This window comes from Arctopsyche grandis, chromosome 4, assembly GCF_051622035.1.
Source record: "Arctopsyche grandis isolate Sample6627 chromosome 4, ASM5162203v2, whole genome shotgun sequence".
Classification (NCBI taxonomy): domain Eukaryota; kingdom Metazoa; phylum Arthropoda; class Insecta; order Trichoptera; family Hydropsychidae; genus Arctopsyche; species Arctopsyche grandis.
Genome location: NC_135358.1, coordinates 25,375,953 through 25,398,232, shown reverse-complemented (window position 1 = coordinate 25,398,232; position 22,280 = coordinate 25,375,953). Strand labels below are relative to the sequence as shown.

The following is a 22,280-nucleotide window of genomic DNA, read 5'->3' as shown; positions in this document are numbered from 1 at the left end:
AATTAAGTTCATAGAGGATATGAATGGATGAAATTAGAAAAAAATGTGGGATGAGATGGATGCGATTTTCCCAAAGCAGAGACGAATGGAAGCGTGTTGGAGAGGGCTTCATCCAGGGACGGATCCAAGGCGGGGAGCGATTGCCCCCCCCCCTTCCTCCCTCCATAGCAAGATTTCCAAATTCAAAAATTTTTTTAAAATTATTGATCTCATTCGCCGAACTCTATATGATGATATGGAACGGATACCCACATGAATAAAAGTATAAAAAAAGCAGGTTCATATAACGTATGCCACCAGGAACCAAGAATTAACAGTAATACTTTCCGTAATACATTATAGCAATAAAAACTGAGAAAATTTTATATAAAAAATCTCTTTCCAAGAAATATAAATAAATATTTGGTTTGAAGACTTGAAACTTTTTATTTTTGGAAGATCTCATCACTATCAGTCAACTTTGGTTCAATGTATATGTATATTTCTTTGATTTAAATATATATATTGTAATTTTGTTAAGAATTTAAATTTTACGATTTGTGAATAGACTATTGAACATAATTTTTTTTATTTTTTGTGATCATCAAATCTTCATTTCGTGTTAAAGACGAGTTATTTTAAATATTATACTCCTATTAAATTTACAAACCAATTGGCAACTGATACTTGTATTAATACATATCTGCATTTTTGTACAACTAAATAAAATATAATAAATTGTTCGCAATTGCTGTTTATTTTTTTTCCATGCAAATAATTATAATGATTTTAAATATTTTGAAATTATTGAATAAGCATTTTCCAAAAATTAAAATCTGATCTTTATTTTTATAGATTATTTTTAATTTGTGAGTGTTAACTATATAATTTACGTTACACTGTTTTGCAAAACAAATGGTTTATTTATTAGATTAGAATTTTCTTATGGTAAAGTGAAATTGAATACACCAGCAATTATGCGATTTGACCTATTTTTATAAATACCCGAATTTTCTTATTTCGAAATCTTTTTTTGAAAAATGTCTTCTTTTACTACTTAGTTTGCAACCCCATTGTATATATATATATTTTTTAATATTGACCCTCCCCCGTTTAAAAATTCCTGGATCCGTCACTGCCTTCATCCAGAAATGGATGGTGAATGGCTAACGTAAATGATGATGACATCGGTTATACAAAATGTATTGATAATCGTATCACAATAAAGGAAGAATTATAAATTTATACAACATTCTATATTTTTTCTCATTCTTTTAAGCGTGTTTAAATCGTAACACAGTGTTGTTTAATATTTTTTTAATGGTTTTTACCTATAATAACCATCCCTTTCAGATCTCTCTCTACCAACACTTGGAGGCCTTTCTACACTCAGTCGATGTGGTAACGGTAGAGTAGATGACTTTGGTCCACTCTGTTGTGGAACAGGACCTGAAAAGAAATCAATAATTACACCGCAATTATTTTTATTTCGATAAAAAATTACACTTAAAATTCCATGTAATGTGTTAAAATCACGCGATACAAACGAGCTTCTACTTATGCTGATCAGTGGTATTTACGGCCCTGAGACAACGAAGCTTTCCCTTAAACTTTATGAAAAAATGTCTCGAAAATAATTTAAATAATATAATAACCAAAAACGTGTAGACTCTTCGTTACACAACCTTTCTAATTATGTCGTAATTTATATAAACTCAAAATTAAGTTCTACTATCGTTGTACTAAGTATCGTTGTTATAGAGTACAATTATTTTGACTATTAATCGAAAATTTAAAGCAAAAATGACAATACTTTTCTATAAAATAAAAATAAATTTTAGTTGAACTCACGTCTCCTAGGCGGGTATGGACTTCGTTGATTGGAACCAGGCAAGCTTTCGGCAAATTCTAAAACATCAAGAAAATCTTTTTAGTGACACATCCTCTCTTTCTTATTACAATTATACACACAAAAAGATATTCCAAAGTAGGTGTGATTATAAAATTACCCAAATTTTCCATACTTTGAGATAGCAAAGCTTCGAAAGTGTGCAAGCTGTAGCTTTCAGCGTCCATTCCTTTGGCGAGCGTATTCCTGAGATGCATTTCGTACTCCAACAATAGACGAGAAGTCGGAGAACCAGGCGTAGGCGTTGCATTCGACTGTTGCGCTTGCTGTAATCGTACACAAATTAATTTTATTCTGAATAATAAAGAAAGCTTTTGTCTTCCTATAATTTATGAATAAAAATATTTTTAAAGTGCTTTTTAATTGAACAAAAATTTCTATTTTCCATTAAATACAATTCTTAAGTATATTTACCCATATTTAGTGCAATTTTTAAAATATCATAATTTTGATTGTGTGTGACATTCCTTGCAATTTAAAATGTATGTTTGGTGCTACTTATTTCAATTACAGCTTGAATTCATTATAAAAACAATACAAACCAAATTAATGATTTTTTTCAGTATAATATAAGCGACAAAATAAACAAGAAACTTCGATAGATAAAGACATTAGACAATACAAAGCATGTATAATATATAAAATCCCACAGATTGCAACATAACTTTTGTAAAACTAAAACGAAATAAACTAAAACTAAAATAATTCAGCGTGAATTGTATCATCGAAAGATCTATAAAAAGTGTCAAATAATACAAACATTATTATATTATAGATAAGCTGACCTCTAGATAAGAAGACTTTCTTCTTCCACTATGATTTTGATGATACTGCTACATAAGTAGTTAGATACATAAATCGTTTGATAAATGTTTAATTTCAAAGCTAATTCTTAACTATGCAACCCACCTAGTACTATTATATTTATATCTACGTATGTACATATGTATATTATATGCAAAAGCCATGAGACATTCGATACTCTATATAAAGTTGTAAGCTAAAATCAAAACCTAGCTCCCCCAATCATCGGTCCCCCCATTTCGGATATGTAAAACAATCATCGCTAAAATCATCATATTTTCAATTTTATTTTTGGCTTTTGTTATTAATTATTACTTGATGGTGATGACCGCGTCGTCCTTGAAAGTGCTGAGGCTGATCCTGATCGGAGTTACCATTGGAGGAGCTGGGTGTTGTAGCATAGCACTGGTTGTCAAACATTACATTGTCAGATGGAGGCGACAGGTCCCTCTCCAGCTCCAGGTAGAGCCCTCGGCCAGGATATCCGCCCCCGGTGCTGCTCACCCCACTTGCATTGCTGCTCACTGACTGTTGACGACCGATCTCGTGAGATGATCTGAAATCAATCAAATCCAAATTTAGAACAACACTACCACCAAAACACTTAATTAAATTGTTGTAAAAAAGTTATTTCACAGCTTTTGGGTGTGAATTGGAATATGTTAAATTTCTTTAAAAATATACTACATGCACCCTGGGTAATTGGATTATTACACATATTGCGATCGCCCAACAGATACTTTTTGCGAAAATCGCGAACACGAAATACGGCACTCAAGTTCTCGTTAGTATGATAGTTATTGTTAGTATGATGGACTTTTCAGCTGCCAGATGTTCTGTTATAGAGATTTTAGTGACTTTTGGGTGAGCGCTTTGTGAGCAAAAATCACGGAACCGTACACTGTACAAGTAGAATTTTCACTTTTATATTTTATCTGGAACATCATTAACCCATCTACATATTTCTAATTTTTGGTTTATCTCACCTGGACCCTAAAAATCTTCCAGACTGAGAGTTTTGTCTGCTGATGTTGTTGTTAGATGGTGGATGATGAGTTCCATAAGGTCCATAGGGTCCATATCGCCTACGACCGACTTCGGGTGATGTAACGGGACTTTCAGTACTGGGCATAGGCTTCAACATTCGCTTAAGTGTTCCTGAATCCAATGAAATTCCGTTTTGAGTTCCTGGAAGAAAGTATACGGATACATTAATTATAAATATTAAATGTACAATAGTAAAGATTTGCAGAAAAATTTTACAGTCCAAATTCTTATCAATAATTCAACATTTAATAATAATAAGTAGTATTCAAAAATATACATAAAATCATAATGTAAAATAATATAAGACTATGATAGTTGACTCATTATAAGAAACATTTCGATTCACCATATTGTACATATTATACATAATACAAAGTCCTAATAAGAATTCATATTCCTAGTCCCTATAAGAATCACTTCCTATTTTCTTCTTGTTGCAGAAGGAATAAAAAAATTCTAATTCGTAAAGAAACATCTCAACTAAGTGGGATGATGTTGGCAGCTTTTGATTAAATACAACCCATCTGGATTTATAAGTATCGAAATCATTCCAGCATATTATAGGAAATCGAATAAGGTTTTACAAAATACATTAAAATTACATCCACCGTAAAACTCACCAACGTTCATATCCTCCGTACTCTTCGACTTCGATCTTCGTGCAGTGTTCGTATTGTTGTTCATTACATTGTGATGATGAGCTCTCAATTCCGCTTCGCGAACCTACAAAATACAAATAAAAAAGTTATAAAAGCTCCGACAACAACATTTTTCATATATTTACAAACTAATTACTGCATCCATATCGCCGTAATCGACACTCTTCGCAGTCGTCAAGACATGATGGAAGTGTTCCTTGTTTGAAGAGCGTGTGGTGGTTCCGGAAGACTTCGACGACGAAGAAGTCAACGTACCACCAGCTTGGACACCTTCAGACTTCAACTCTTGCCCTACCGATTGGCTAGACGCGACTTGAGATGTTTGTGCTTCTTCGCTGACGCCAATCTAAAAATTAACATAAAAATATCACAATTTCCATTATCAAAACAATTTGACAATCATAAATTAAATATAATATTATTATTTTTATTTTCACGTTGTTCTGAGTTCCGACGGATGCTGTTACGGTTTTGGGCGCGGTGGGCGTATTTCCGGTCATCGTAGAGGTCTCTTGGGACTTGGTAAGCCTTGGTCCCTGTCCGGTTTGCCCTCCGATGTCGCCAGGGCGAGTTGGACCTAAAAAAAACAGGAAACATTTACATTATAATTCATATGAACAGAAATAACACGATCTTAATATATTTGGGCTAATTTTCTCACCTTTAGGTGGTGGTGGATGACCTGCTGCTGGTGTAGCAAGAGTTGTACCACTGACATTATCATAAAGAGATGTGCTAGATGTTGCTGCAGCTACCTTGTCACCGGTTGTTGCTCCTGCAGCTGCACTTCGAGTATCTGTTTCGGTGGCTCTAGTTGTGGCTCGCGGCAAAGTTGATGATCCTATTCACAAAATAATATAATGTAAAAACACATTTGGTTCAAATGTTTCATTTTTCATCTTTTAACTATGTTTTGGATAAACACGACATATTCCACACTATAATGCAAATACTGCATTTGGATTAGTTGATATGTTTACTAAGTAAAAAGAAACTAACTATTCCATATAGCTTTAATTGGCTTTACTTTAAAGACTTTGTAAACGCGTTATTTTTTGGGATGGTCAATTCAATTTTTTTTAAGAATTATTAATAAGTGTTTAGAGGGCTGTACACCCGAAACCTTAATTTTGTTGCCGTTCCTTTCTTCGATATATATATTGAGTGAATGTATATATTGAGTGAATGCTACAATATATATCAATATATATATTGAGTGAATGCGACAGTTGCGCTTCGACCAGATAAAACGTATTTTAAATTGACAAAATCGAGGTTTCGTATTCTCCTATTTTCTCCTCCGAAACTGGACCAATTTTTAAAAAAATTTCATCATCGGAATGAGAAAGATATTTTCTGTGCAACTATGCGCGTATTTTTTTTTTAAATCGACCGTTAAATAAGTACGCTGGACTCTTTTCGTGGGTATAAAAAAGAGGCGATTTTATTGATGTTTGGCGGCTCCTAGCTCCTATAAAAAATAACTAATCAAAAAAATAAAACAATAGATGCAACCCAATGTTGGATATCCATAGCATATTATAAAATAATTTCTCTAGTGCCATAATTGAGGAAGGGGAGAAGTCTAATACGTTTGTATGGACAAGGCACTGGTGTCCAGCCCTCTTAAGGCTCAGTGTTAATTTATTGCAAGAATCCTTTCCCAAATAAAACATTACATCAACCGTGTTGTAAAAAATATTTAATATCTTACGATATCTTGGATCTTGAGCTCTCAATCGATTGTACTGTTCGGCTGTCATACACGTGCACTGCGGCTCTCTGCAATAACCATAACACAGACAATAAATAAAAATATACACTTCTTCGAAAACTCACACAGAGTGGTCTGAAAATAGGCATAATATTTTAATACATCAAGGTTGTGCGTAAAATCGCTTCGGTCGTTTCAGCGTTTCTAAGGCGAAAACGGCGAAAAGCTCACTTGGTAAGCTTCAGAAGGTGACAACGCTTTAGGCTTAGACTTTTGCGGTTTAAATATTCATAGATCGTTCTTCAGCATTTTCCCATTCATGAATATTTCAGCGGACCTTGAATGAAGCCCAGGTGTTCATATTATTCCGATGGATACCGAATTAATTTTAAATAACACGTTTAAAATATCCGCAAAACACGAACCTCGCCAAAAGGCGACATTCATATTTAATGACCTGGGCTTTTATGTGAGAAAATATTACATCAAAAAACATATTACACGTGTCCCCATACTATGCTCGATACATACATACATATGTAGATACGTAATTTTCTTTTGGAACTCGCTAAAAACCATTTGCGTTTTCCGTCCTCTTCTGAAACATTTAACGAAAGCTGAAACGAAAAGTCGTTTTGCTACTTTTTTTTTCTTTTTCAACGAACGCAGCGGCGCCTCTTAGAAACAACGAAAAACTTGGGACATTCTTTTTAAATTGAACTTCAAACCATTAACTCTTTCAAGACAAAATTCTACTGAGAGGTACATTTATTCCATATCGATAGCCCAATATTATATCTACTAACTATCTACATATATTCGTCATATACACGATCGTTCAAATCGCATATAAAAATAATTTTCTAATTTTAAATAATGAATATGTACAACAAATACATATGTACATATATGTACTTGTTGATTTCGAATGTATGTACATACATATGTACCTATATTTATGATTTGTAATAATGATTCCACTGTTTTAATATACATACATATTATTCAAATTTAATAAAAAACATATTATGTATGTATCTGTAATGAAAATACTTATACAGTGTAGTATTTCATCTGCTTTAAATTTAAGTTACATAAATACACAATCAAGATGAAAATATTACATGTTATGTACATATGTGCTATAACGATTTATTTAAATAAAAAAACAACAATTTGAGCCAATTGAGAAATCAAGATTATCACATTAAAAATACCTACTTAGTATATTTTATTTATCACTATCCAATTGAAGATTAACGAATTTTGTTTCCGTAGTACATATACATACATAGTATAGGTACATACTCGTACATATTTATACACATTAACACATACATATGTTCATATGTATACATACATATGTTCATATTTGCCCATAAAACGTTCGAGGCGAGATCAATCGCCGGCTATTAACTATTTACAAAAAAAAATTAAATAAAATTATTGAATATAACCTGGCTCTGTTGGGACTTGCTGGGGTCGACACAGGCTTTCTCTTGGCTTTGGGCTTTTGTTTGCCGTTAGGTGCATCCTTGAGGCTGTAGCTTGAAGAAGCCTTCCTGGCAAACTTGAACTGCGGCGACTGCAATTCGTCACGCTGACGTTTGAATGCAACACCAATCTCTTTACATACAAACAACGGCAAGGGGGTGCAACAGGGGGTGGGTGGATTTAATAACATACGACATATGAGAGGTGAAGGGGTTGAACGGTTAAAAATAAAAACGTGTATTTAACGTGAAGTCAATGACTGGGAAGGACTAGAGCGAAACGATATGTGACGATATTACATATGTGAACGTGCCATGGATACTAGGAGTCAAAATTATAAATAATATTTTCGATTTGTATGAATATTGAAATGTATTTGATAATATGAAAATATATGCAACTGTAGCTACTATATGCGACTGTATTCAATAACAATTGATTAAAAATGAGAATTTGAGTAAGCATTTCTTCAATGGAATACGTCGCACATAATAGTTACAAATTTCAAAACGATAATTTATTTAATTACAAATTATATTGATTAATTAATTCATGCAAATTTATAGTTGTGTTCGTGCAATCAGGCTTGGTTTGCGTTTTTTAAAATATATTATTGTATTAAAAATAATAAAAAAATCAAGAAGTTCTTCAAGCAAATTCAAAATTTAGTTAGTTCAGTGTATATAGTAATAATTTATCCTCTGGAGAATATTAAATATATAATATGTATATCTAAGTAATAAAACATGTATGAAACTTACGCAGCATTCTCGGAACTGCTTAGCATCTATTGGAGAAGTAAAGTTCAATCCCCATGTGTCGTTTGTCATAGGGTCCTTCCAATACACAAAACATTCAGACGCTTGTCCAATTCTTGTTCCTGAAAACATTTCGTAAAAAAAATTAGTTTTGACTGGTTTATTTAAAAACAAATGATCAAATACACTAAAACATTATATGATTTTGTATGCGTCATAAAAATTGAACTAACTTTTTTAAGGATATCATAAATCCATTCTTTACAAAGTAATGTTGGCACGGTATCCTGCAATTTTTCACATGTATAAAACTAGCACATTACGTGCCAAAAATGTTTGCACATGCATTTTTACACCATTTTTTCAACGTCTAAAAGTTTTTTGAAGGGCTTCTAATTTCAGTAAATACTATCAATCAATAAACTATGAGATTTTTCATTTTCAATTAAATAAAAAATACATTGACGTGCACTCGATTGGCTGAAGAGAAAGTATACGGGAAAAATAAAAAAATACCATAACAACCCATTCTTCGAAAAGCCCTATAATATAATACCGGTCTATGGGAGGATCGAAACGAAATTGATTTCATTTCTTCCGAATAAATTGGTACATTTAGCATTGTGTCCGAGTGAAAACCGCGCAACGGAAATATCGTCGTAAGGTTTTACAAAATACACTTTTCTCGGAAATAAAAGAAGGAGGAAGTGGGAAGAAGATTCGCTCGGGGCTAAATAAAAACAAGAAAATTACGGACGACCACTATTCCTTTTGACGTTTCGATTCGACTGTTTATTCTAGTGAAATTGCTCGGGTATTATTTTTCCCTAAAAATCATTACATGATTTAAAAATCACATTTTTGGAGAGTCTATTTTTACATAATAAAATAACAACCACATAATTTTTAAAAAAACAAATAAATTTTCAAGTAATGTTATATAATCTAAAAATAATACATTTTCATCAAATGAATAAACTAAATTATTCTACCTCCCTAAATAAAGAACACCTGCAACGAGCAATGTAATGTTAGCAATCGCCTAAAAAATACTAACCAGTATTGTAATTATATAGGCTTAATAGATAACCCAGTTCTGTTTGTATTAATATTTGGATATGATGATTAAACAATATTTCAAAAAATGTAATCAAAGTTAGATTTCCTTCTATTTGAGTATAATAATACTGGTTAGTTAGCTTTTCAGCTACTTTAACTAAGTCATCTGCAGCTACAATGGTGGCATCATATAAGATTTGCACGATTGTATTTTATCAAACAATAAAATACGATAGCGATACGTATAAGATACGTATGCAAAATTCTTTGAGCGATATGTATATATATGGACAAACATTCCTATGCGTGTGTAATTTAATTACATTAAAGATTTAGATTAAAGATTTAATGGTAATAGTTAAGTTAGATTATCGGAACCCTTTTGGAAAACATCGCGTTCTTTCACGCATTTCGGTGTATTTTTCAGACGACGATAATTCAATTAGGCGTCGTGAAAATTCCGCACAAATCCGCCAGCCCGGACCTCCAATTATTCGCCATTGTTGCCAAAAGCGACACAAATAGTAGAGAGCGAAGGGCTGAAGGGGGATAGGGTAAAAAGGAAGCCTAGAAAATACCATCAGTGTATATTATGAGGCTTTACCACATCATAATCGCACTTAAAGGGAGGGCGTCACGCGACTATTCTCTTATGCGTTATATGTAATGCGGATTGTTTATTTATTTTCAATATATTTTCATTGTAAAAAACCTGCTCAATAATAAATAGCCATGAAATTTTTAGCATAAACCTTAATCGTCTAATTTAAAAATGTTTCTCATTTTTCCTTATATTATCAAAAACAACGATTTTCAAGCAAAAATATTTTTAAAATTTCCCTTTGTCAAAGGAAATGGATATCCTATTAAACAGAATAAATATTTGATGTAATTTGTTATTTACATTATCTTCATTGGTTAGAATTTTTCATAGTAAATAAATAAGTTTTTTTCAACTATTTTGTTATTATTTTAGAATCTCTTACAAAACCTAAATAAAGCTATTGTTTTCTAACTAAAAGTTTCAACACGAACTTCTTCCATTCAAAAATTTAGTAAAACGTCAGTTTAGCGATTATTAAAAAGTTTTCCTATATTTATAAGATTTTTTTTCGTTTAATTTTTACAGCATATTTTTTCATATACAAAGTTAAATAATATGTAAGTTTTGATTTTAAAAGAACCAAAAATAGAATGATCAGTTGATCGACTATCAATTTATACATTAATAACTAAAAAAAATCCTATTCCAAGAGCTATATTCAAAGATCCCTAACCAATCATTTAAATATTTAACTTTGTTTTCATCGTCATCTACATATTTTATTCAATTCTCAATTAGATATTTAGCATATTTTTCAAAAAATGATTTAAATTTTCTAATGTTAGTAATTTATTTATATGTATAAAATCCATTTATGAGTTTCCAATAGCGAATTATAAATGACACATACATACATACAAATAACAAATATAACAATCTTCCCATACAATATATAGGTCATTTTAAGAAACAACAAAATAGTTATTATTTAATCGATGTAGTATTGAAATTTATACATCGAGCAATCTCTCCGGAATACATATGTATGTCCATATGTATGTAGAACAAACGTTTCAAGTTTTCCATAAGCGTTCGAATCACGTTTCTAATATAGAACCGATGCATCCGTGAAAGGGATTTGTGATGGCGCTTAAACCACGGCGAATCATTAAATCGCGAAGAAGGGACATTAGAATTGTGGAGCACGCCGGAGTGTTTGGCCAAATTCCCAATGCACTCTCTTGGCCAAACACCAGGGGGCTGGGGTAGGTGGAAGGTTCGATCTCATTCTCTTATTTCTTCCACCCCCCTCTACTCCCTTGCCTCATTCTATCCTCCGACTGGCCCGAAGAGCAAACACAATTAACGGGGCCCCCGACGCCGAAGGCTTCTGTATAGTCCCTCCCCCTCTTTCTCCACAATCCTTCTTTCTCCTCACCTTCGGCAGTGTGACGATTTTAGGAGGAGGCGTCTTTGCGAGGACTATGTTCGACGCCTAAGGCGCCCGCTCACTTTACGACTCGAACTGAATTATTACTCGTTTTAATTAGAAACTTGCGGGATCCGAAGAGTTACAAGCCGAGGCGGGAAGTATCCACCGTATGCATAGTATGTAAGTAAAAAATTAAACTCATTTGAGAAACTAAGAGTTTAGCTTCAAGCCATATCTAATATGGATATTTTTATATAAATATATATGTAGCTTACAACTTGAAAATTATAATATTCAAAAGCAAAATAAATATTTAGTTCGGTCTAGCAATTTTTGATTTTGAAATTTTACATTATTTTATTTAAATTTTATGTAAATTTCATCTAAAAAAAAGTAAATGTGATCCTTGTTTTTGATACTTCAAATTTTATTTGGGTGCAACAGTTCTTTTTATTTTTTACTTTTATTCAATTTAAGTATTCTGCAAAGGATACTTCTACATCAGCACCGAGTGGTCACCAGGCTCGATCCGGTGAGCTGACTTCGATTGAAAATAATTTATTCCGAGTATAATCTTTAATGCTGCTGGTCATACTTGGATAAGTCGATCGTTTCCTATCAGAGTTTGGCAATTCAGCAATCAGTTCCTCCATCAAATTAGTACAAACCATCTTACCCACTATATCCCCACTATTTGAATATGATTTCAAAAACTTATTATCTATAACATACATATGTAGATGTCTCATTAATTTTCTTATAGTATTTGTATTTGTTATATAAATATTTGTATTATGCTTATATGTCTGGTCACAGTGATGCGTTAGAGCATTGTGTAATGTCACCGTGGTTAATATGTGAGTAAATAAAGAAATAAAATATATCATATTTGACTCTCACAAATTTGAGTTTATAGCTTCTCGAATTCGCTGATATTACAAAATGCTAGCCAATTTGTAAAATGTATGTATGTATTTCTCGAAATATTAATATTATCAAATATATAATATCGAATTTGTCCATAGATTTCACGATACTGTATATACATAATTTTTATCGATATTTGTGATTGGCCAGGAAAGCGAATTGGGGTTTACCCTTTAGACCTTCCTGGTATATATGTATATATATATATATATATATATATATATATATATATATATATATATATATATATATATATATATATTGTATACACATACGTATAAAATATTAAGTAGAATTTTATCATTATATCAAAAAGATATTAGCAACTTTATTTCTTTTCAATAGTCTTGGCAGTAGACTACTGAAAATCTTGGTCTAGTATTGGTCAAAAAGCTTTGTTATGAACCTTTAACATGAATCTTCAAATTTGCATTCTTCAAATATATCCAACAAGAATAATTACTTCATAAAATGTCCATTTTATCAATGTACATACATACAAATTTAAAAAATGTGAAATAAACATTTCAAAATCAAAATTTTGAGCTATCAATTGCAAACTTTCAAACGAACATACCTATGTACATATGTATATGCAAACAACCCGTGCTCCTTCTTTCACAAATTCTAAGAAATTAATAAATATTTCACATACGAAAATTGAAAATAAAAAATGAATTCAACCCACGCACAAGTACATGCACACACGCACACATACATATGTACATGCATACATATGTACATATACCCGTTTTCAATCGGCCCGTTGTGATTGCATTTCGGTTTCGGTTAGTTTTCCCGTTGAGTCGTCGACGCTGAAATATTTACGGTTCCCAAGGCGTCGCACCACCGACGCCTTTTCCCAGAATTTCCAGGCACGAAGTACCGGCTCATCCCCCATCCTTTCTCCTCTTCTCCACCCCCCCTCCCCTTCTCTTTCTATTCACAGTTGTCGCGGTGGCTGTTGTTGTTGTTGTTGTTGTTACAGTCGTTCGTTGTAGATGAAAGTTGAACCAATTCCCCGAAGAAATACCTCCCTGTGTATAATGCAAGCAGCGTGGTGTTCCTGCACTAACGCCCCCACATCGACAAAACCGACGAAAAACATAAAAATGGCCAATCTCCCATTTCAATGAAAGTCCTATTTCATAAAATATCACATTCGTATATAAAAAATCAACCCAAGTGAAAATCTACTCATTCAAACGTCAAATAAAAAAAAACAACATTGTATTCTTAAAATATATATAAAAATGGACGCGATGTATGTGTGTTTGTGGGTATGTGAGTATGTTTGTGGGCATGTGGCGGACGCGTCAACCAACAACCAAGTCCTGATATCAGGCCGAGCGACTGTCAGATGCACTGCACACATACACACATCCACGAAGGCACACACACGTTCATTCATCACTTCGGATAGGTTGGATCGACGAGTGTGTACTTAATGCGCGAACTCAACTTTTTCTATACGTGCGCGCACTCGCGCATATAAATTACCTTACATTATATTTATATTACTTACATGAGCCAGCAGTATGGCTCGGTGGTTGCATTTATGTTTAGCACCGAGAGGTTACCGGGTTCAATCCCGTGCTAATATTTAATACTGCTGGTCAGACTTGGATATTTGTGACTCCAAGTCGATCGTTTCCTATCAATCAGAGTTTGCCAATTTATCTGATTTCATTTTTGAAACGGTTTCTTCCTCAAATTGGCAAAATTTCACAAATATCTGTATTTTATTATATTTTATTTATGTAAAATATGTAAAAATGTATGTAGAAGTCTACATCCTCTATGGATTAATTCATTAATTAATGAATTGCTAATTTCGTGCTCTTCAGCCTCTCGAAATACAGCGGTTTATGTAATAACAAAATGCTGTATGTTTGTAATCAATTATCCAGGAAGGCGCATTGGAGTTTACCTACTAAGCCTTCCTGGTATATATGTATGTATCTATGTAAATTAAAATAAAATTAAAATATATATATATAGAAATGATTTTTATCACATCCGGATCCTATATATATAACATATCATTTTAATTCGTGTCTCAATTCCTTTCCGAAACGACCCGTTGAAATTAACGGGCATGATACTAGTTTATCATGAAGATAAATCACAGATTTGGACTATTCTTCAATGAGACACCAAAGCATCTAGCACAAAATGATTAATAGTATTATTAAAATTTTGCTTGAAAAATCCTCTCATCACTCATCGAAAATATTGTTACCGCCTTCATTACAATCTTTATTAATTTTATGGCCGCCTTCCGCGGTTTCACTTTTGCACAAATAAACGAGCTTGAGATTTATTACGCACGTAAACGCTTCGAAATTTTTCAACAGCAAATCATCCGCACGTACTGACATACATATAATATATCTGTGTTCGATTTTGTCACAAAGCGAAAAATTAAACTCTTGAAATCCATACCGGGTTGCAGCAATCGCACGTCGAGTATCTTGTCCACTTGCGAGTTGTAGGCCGTGATGTGGAAGATGCACTCAGGTGAGTCCTGTATACAGGTGATGTTGACCGGTACCAGATCCTCGGACACCTGCTGCCATTTGACGGAGCCCGCGCCGGCTGATACGTGGAAAACTTCAGCCCAAAGTCTGAAAAACAAATTCCCCGTCGAATCATTAGTGACTATCGTCGAACGGTTCAATGCAGATACCGGCTAACGAGCTCAATAATTTGAATATCAAATCACGCGTGCAAATCATGCAAATTTCCACAAATCTAACTTTAAACGCGACCTATAAATACAACGCAATTTTCCGTACACAACAGTAGGTCGGCAAGTACATACATACATACGTACATGCCTACGCGAAAAGGAAAAAAATGAAAAATTGACGCGCTTTTCTTTTTGTCGACAGCGCGCGCGCTTTTCGCAGATCGGTGGTTTTTCATTTATGATACTGGAAAAAAATTGTTGGGGAAAAAAACCGTCAAATACGCCGTATTTCATTCAAAATTCAAAAGTCCTCTTGAACGCGACTCGTACGAAATATCGTCCCGTCGAGAATTGCCGCGTAAGAGACTACAATAAAAACAAATAATAAACTTTGTCCTCCAGTAATAAAAAGGTGGACGCTTTCGGGAGAGAGGATTCTTTATAATTTTTTTAAACCATTCGCGAATTATAGAGACAATTATATTTTATGCACTATAACGTTTCCGTGCGCTATAAATAATAATAAAAAAAAATACTAAAAGACAAAGTATCCTACATACGAGTACATGATATGTATTTGAAATTGTAACAGTCAAAATTCAATATTCAAGAATTCGCCTTCTTTAACTTAAAATACTTATAGTTAAACCTTTAACATACATATATGTATATGTACATATGTACATATACATACATATATACATACGAAATCCATTCCAACATTTGAATCAATGATTCAATACAGTTTAAATTTGTCAGTAATTTCTTACACATAACCTATCTAGAACCTAACCTAACCTATAACTATATATACATATGTATATTCACATTTTCAAATAATAAGAAAGAATACTACGCGAAATATAAATATTTTCGTACAACAACGGAATCCAAACAGCCATAGTTCTTTATCAACTCAAAATAAAAAAAAATGATATTGCTCGCTCATATTATCATTATTAACCTATGCTTCACCTGTATGGAATAACGCCTCGAATACTAACCTTTCCAAGCTCCATGTAATACAAAATATATCCCTAAAAATAATTTATAATTCACCCATATATACTAACTTGAAAAAACTGCATGCCATATATAATATTCCGTTTGTTACAGACATTACTAACAAATTAACCAGTAGATTCTATGACAGAATCACTAATAACCATACTAACACACTTGTGAAGGGTCTCGGTGATTACAACAAAATGTCTATACCCTTCAGGTATAAACACTGATTACCTAAACACAACCTGCTTTAGGTCATTGACTTTAGAGAGTCTTTAATTAATATTATGTATTAGATGTATTATGAGCATTTATAAGAATTGTAAATAGGTTTTTGAGCTATTTTTCCTATTATGCTGTACATTAACATTACAATAATATAATATTATAATTACTAACAAAATTAAATTAAAATTTTAAAATAGAAAATGATCAGTACATCAGTATCTATTGTACTGTGAACATAGTTTCGTAATAATAAAAAGCATTTAAAAAACAAACAAAAAAACAGTCGCAATTCTTATTTGTTATACATGTATAAAAAATACAAATTTTCCACTTTTTTATCCGATAAGCAAGCTCTAGCTAATATTCGAGTTATATTTCAAACCAAATAGTAAAAGTTATTCTTCAACAAGGATCCAAATGTTGAGTTCTGACGAATCGAAAGCTATATAATTAATCAATAACTTCTCATGAAGAGTATGACTCGAAACGAAAATGTAAACACCTCAATTCTTAAAAATCATTCTAATTTTTCTTTAAATCATTTATATACCTGAGCAAGTGTCCATCCCTGCGGCGAGAGCTCTGAAAGGGTCCATCTTCATACCGGTAGGCCTTTCTAATCAATGGTGCGCAAGAACACGACAGCTTGTTTCCCATCACGCCGCGCTGACCACACTCGCCGCACGTCAGAATACCCCCTGAAAACAACATATCAGATCATTCAAAACATCATCCAATGAATCAACGATAGTATCAGAAATTTTAACATCATCTACGTACATCTTATTTAATGTACATCTTATAAATATTTCTAGCACCCATTACGAACATTGAAAGATGCTCCAATCTACCTTCATATGGTTAGATAAATCTTCCATCGCTGATATGAAACATAACGCATTTTAAGTATGTACATAGTATATGTGCATGTACATACATATATACGTAGTAGTGAGTATGAAAGTATGTACGATGAAATTTTAATTTTCAAATTCGTTTAAATTATTCCCGAAAGGGTTGTTCACGTCAACACACGCCGAACAGAGCTCGTTTTTTGCCCGCGCATTATAAAAAAGTTTTGCAAAACTGAAAGCTTTCCGCAAAATTTAATTAAATATTTCGAACGCTGACAATATATTGAAATTGCAAACACGATTCACAGCAATTGATCGATAAATGGATTTCATTTGATAATCTGCAGTTTCATTTTATAAAATTCAATTTTATTTTTCGAATAACGTCATAATATAATTAATTTTAATTTAATTAAAAAATATATGTAATTGTTTAATATGAAAACAAAAAAAATGGTTCAAAACTTCGCTAAATAAAATTATTATAAATACGTATTTTTATATGGCGAATTAATGTTAAAAAAAAGAAGAATTTCAAATTGGACCGTGGCGTAATTGGTTAACTCGTATAATTTAGAACGTATAAATAAAAAAAATCCATTCCTACTACAATTTCAGATTGATCATTACAATTTCACAATGATCGTTTAGTTTCCTTACAATCGAGGTCCTAGATTGTAAGGAAACAAAACCTCCTAGATTCTAGGAGGAAAATTTATGTTTTTTGTTTAATATTTTTAATTATGTATATAATTGATCGTAATTCCAATGTCCAATGAGATCCCTTCCAATAATTCCTGTTCTACCAACCTATTCCTGTAACGCCTAGTACTGAAAGGTACTCTTGGCGATTTCTGCCTTGACAGTTTCTATTTTTAGGTCCTTTTTAATTTATTCGTTTGGAACGAACCATGAGGCGATCACCAGAATTCTTAGTACATTGGACTGCAATCATTCTATGATGTATATATTCGAGAGTGAGGCAGTACCCCATATCTGCAATCCGTATATATTGGCTTCAGTACTGCCTTGTATGCAAGTACATAATTTGTTTTCCATCGACAATTTTGAGCAGGGACCAATTAGCCAATATAGTTTTCTTAGTTGGATACCGAGCTGCTTTCTTTTGTTCCAAACACATATGTTCCTTCCATGTTCCTTCCAAGTCTTCGGTCAAAATGTATTCCTAAATATTTGGTCGACTCCTTTTGTGGGATTCGTCTTCCGTTCAGTTCTACTCCTGGACAGGTTTCCTTTCTTAATGCAAAGGTCAGGTGAGTCGATTTTGATTCATTGGCTCTAATTCGCATTTATTCAGCCACTCTTGCACTTTTTTGAGGTGTGTTTGGAGGAATTCTGATGCCAATCTTGGATGGTGTGTGATGCCATTATGGTGGTGTTGTCTGTAAAGGTTGATATTGTGGTTTGGGGTGTAATTGGAAAATCTGAAGTGTATGCCTTTTGGGACGGAAATTATGGAATACTTTCCATCGAAACCTTTTTTTAATTAAAAAATATACACCTAAATCATTTTTATTACTATTATCAAATGAATAAATCCCTATCCAGTGTACCTGAGGTCCCGTGGTGTCACCACATCCCCTCGGCCCGCGACAACGAGTGTCCGCGGTTGAGGCTCTGCGAGCGTTGTGCCCCGTGCCGATGGTGATGATGGTGCTTACTCCCGTGCTGAAATCAACACATCAATTCATAAGTAAAATGATAACACATAAACCAATCTTAACATATAAGACAGAGAGCCAATCGATTCCGTTCGAATTGCAGTCAACCAAAAATCCCAACCGAATTTTTATATTCATTAAGTATAGGTACATATATACATACGTATTGTTTCCGATCCTGAATTCAAACACAAAAAAATTTCTCAAAAAGATCAAATCAAAAGAAAATCACCGGTTGATTTCATAAAAAAAAAGCGTAAAATGTCAGAGCGTTCGATCGTGCGCCGAATCAACGTGTGAATTTTTAACACATTGACTTCTGGTTCGTTGCGTATTTTGCCGCTGCCACTATTGTGCGATTGCGTTAGAAGCGCGTTTCTAAAATATAACGAGATTTGCATTATAGATTGATAGAAGTCGCTAGCGACGCGGGCTCGCTCACACCGTCGAACATTGCAAACTTTGAAGCTTTCGCACAACACACATATGTATGTACATGCATATATATGCACACATATATGCGTATAAACATACAAATATACAGCCGCCTCATAAAATTGTCCCAAATCACCTTAGCTGTAAACAGGTGCAGGCATTCGTGCGCTTGATAAAAAGTGAGTATCGGTATGATTTAATTTGATATAATGAATATTGTTTTATTATGAATATAGTATTTAAGATACATACATACTTATATATTTTTCATAGTACTACGGATTCCAATCGAATATTCGAATACATATATTCGGCCATTTTTAATTTTATTCGATTATTATTTGTTATAAAATAATTGGGTCATTTTTCGGAAACAATGACCCAATTTGAGAAGAAATAATGAACGAAATAAAAAATATGTTCAAAGATTTCGACCATTTTAAAATAACAAGTGAGAATTTAATACATATATTGTATAATTCTTTAATTAAACCTACATTGACCGCAACTGAAAGATTATTTTCTATAGCGGGATCAATTGCGACGAAAAAATCTGAAATTTGAAACATGTAATGTAGTTTTCTTTTTAAAATATTTTAAATTTTAAATAAATATTGTTCTAAATATGCTCGTTTTTTTGGTTTTTTTTTTTTCAACATCTTAAAATTTATATAATTTTTCGAATATATTCGAATACTCGAATATTTCATGATTTTAATATTTGTTATTCGAATAATTCATATGACGAATATTTAGAATCCCTAGTATGTACATACATACATACATATATTCATATTTACATGCATACATATTATTTTATAATAAATTTAAACATTTTAATCTGTATTTACATACATACATAAGTACACACTACAGCTCTGATTGAAAATTTAAAAGATTTTAATCGAAAGTATTCAAAATATGGCAAATATATACGTATGTATATGTATCTATGTACATATATGAAAAATCCAACAATTTCTATTCTACTTGCGAATATTTATTTACTTTTATATGAATTATGCTAAACTCATAAGTATGACAAAACGACAACTTTAACAATACTCAAAGGATTCGAAAAACTTGATTTGATGTTTCGATTCATATTCATGTTATTTGAAACCAATATATGTATGTACATACATACATATGTATGTACGTTGTAAAAAAAATTAACTTTTTCTAATTAAACCAACCCACATGAGTAATTTTTCGACATCCGCAACATTGTGAATCTTTTCCGTAAAAATAGAAAATTAAACTCAAATCTAATATACATATATGTATGTATGTAAGTTATTTCTATGTATGTATGTAAGTTTTCGTTCGTAGAATCAAGAAAAAATCTGTATATATATTGTTTCTTATCAATATTTTCTCTTGGAAAATAGTGCCACGAGCATTTAGCGCCATCTATTGAAAATTAGGTATGTAGGTAGGTAGTTTTTACTTATAATACATCCGATGAAATTTTCATCGGGTCTATCACTAGTATGTAATATAATATGTATTTAAGTAATGTATTTTTGTTTATTGCATCTTAAAAGATTCATGAAATTACGCATGTCAAAAAATGTAGCCTGGTTCCATTACGAAAAACTACAGAAGTGTTTTTGGAACAAAAAATTGAACTTCCGCCACTTTAAAGTATAACCGCTCACACGTCTATTTAATTGGAATGTTCCTTAGTAATGAAAAAATATCATAATAATGTAGTGTCCATGGATCAATAATGTTCACTAAAGCACACTCGTCGCTTTGGAGCACTCTGTTAGATGAGTGTGCTTGATTAATTGATTTTGTAAAATAAAATAAAAAATAAAAAATAAAATAAAATGTATGTACATATATCTCACAATTTTGCACTTTTTCTCAAATTTTAAATGAGACAACTCAATCAATGCCGATGCAGAAGTTTATCAGGACATTTTAACGTGACCAATACAAAGGTTACCGTGACAGTGATGATGATTGTGAAAATTTTAATTGAATTCATCACCGTCTGTTGACCTGTTTTTCATTCAGTACCTACGCTTTCAGAGCATTTCATTTACGAAGATGTTATTAGGTACGTAGGCGGGTACTATTCGTTTCGTATACAAAGTGAGCTAATCAAGGAAGACACCCCTTTTCCTCTGTTTATGATTCAATTAGTTTGTTTTCAATGAATTCAATTCAAACTCACTGTTTCGCGGGTATAAAAAATATTAATTACACACGTACAAATGTCTACACTAGTGCTTCCAATCCCGGAAGGTTACTTCAGCACCGGGATTGCGTTGCTGGGAATTTCCGACCCCGGGATGATGGTCCTAGCACCGGGATTTCAAATGTATAAGAAAAAAAAGTTCAATTGCATGTTTTCAGATTTCAAAAACGTTCAATTGCATTTTGCAAACTCTCCCGATGTTTCACGCAAAAAATACTCCCATATTGGCGTACTAATTTTAAAATTTTGGCTACATTCTGTAAAAACGATTCGCATCCATAAATTTCTAAGATTAAATAAAACACATCCGAAAATGTAATTAAATAACATAAACATCGCTTTGATTCATTGATTCGTTTTTTACAAATAGTTTGTACCGTCTAGTAGTTATTCATCGAAACAATCCACCTAATATAAAAAAAAACTCTCAGAAACCACAGCGGTAGCGTGGGACACTTCCGTGGCACATGTAGTACGTGACCATAACAATAGATAAACAAATCGGACGTCGAGACCTGCCCCTTATAAGGCGGTACTTAGGCGATATCAAGACATTCTGGACGGAGCACTGCCAGTGTGTGTATCTCCTTAATCACCAATAAATGCTGTGAAATGACTTTGGCCTTTTACTTGGATCCTCCACCCACCCCTACATGACAATATGATTCAAATATCATTGCGGTTGAGCATAATATCTGCGACACAATACAGGTCGTTCATACCATTTCGTGGAAACGGCAAGCCGGCGTCGAAACTGGTGGAAGAAACAGGTGGCAAACAAATGGACTATGACTGTCATTGCTCATCCCAACATTGATCAGACTAGTTTCAGCACCGGGATTCACG

At 32.8% G+C, this 22,280-nt stretch overlaps 1 protein-coding gene across 1 annotated transcript in view; it reads right to left on the bottom strand.

Moving 5' to 3' along the window:
* The window catches only part of sif (guanine nucleotide exchange factor still life), a 262,789-nt gene that overhangs the window by 232,734 nt on the left and 7,775 nt on the right, over nt 1–22,280 (bottom strand). Inside the window, exons 2-16 of the mRNA XM_077428526.1 lie at nt 18,683–18,797; nt 16,805–16,952; nt 14,772–14,953; nt 8,368–8,486; nt 7,570–7,697; nt 6,113–6,180; nt 5,060–5,239; nt 4,836–4,975; nt 4,535–4,744; nt 4,360–4,462; nt 3,679–3,880; nt 3,008–3,248; nt 1,989–2,154; nt 1,831–1,905; nt 1,311–1,428 (exon numbers count right to left, since the gene is read on the bottom strand). Coding sequence (XP_077284652.1) covers nt 1,311–1,428; nt 1,831–1,905; nt 1,989–2,154; nt 3,008–3,248; nt 3,679–3,880; nt 4,360–4,462; nt 4,535–4,744; nt 4,836–4,975; nt 5,060–5,239; nt 6,113–6,180; nt 7,570–7,697; nt 8,368–8,486; nt 14,772–14,953; nt 16,805–16,911 — 2,039 coding nt within the window. The 5' untranslated portion in view covers nt 16,912–16,952; nt 18,683–18,797. The remainder of the gene's footprint in view (nt 1–1,310; nt 1,429–1,830; nt 1,906–1,988; nt 2,155–3,007; nt 3,249–3,678; nt 3,881–4,359; nt 4,463–4,534; nt 4,745–4,835; nt 4,976–5,059; nt 5,240–6,112; nt 6,181–7,569; nt 7,698–8,367; nt 8,487–14,771; nt 14,954–16,804; nt 16,953–18,682; nt 18,798–22,280) is intronic.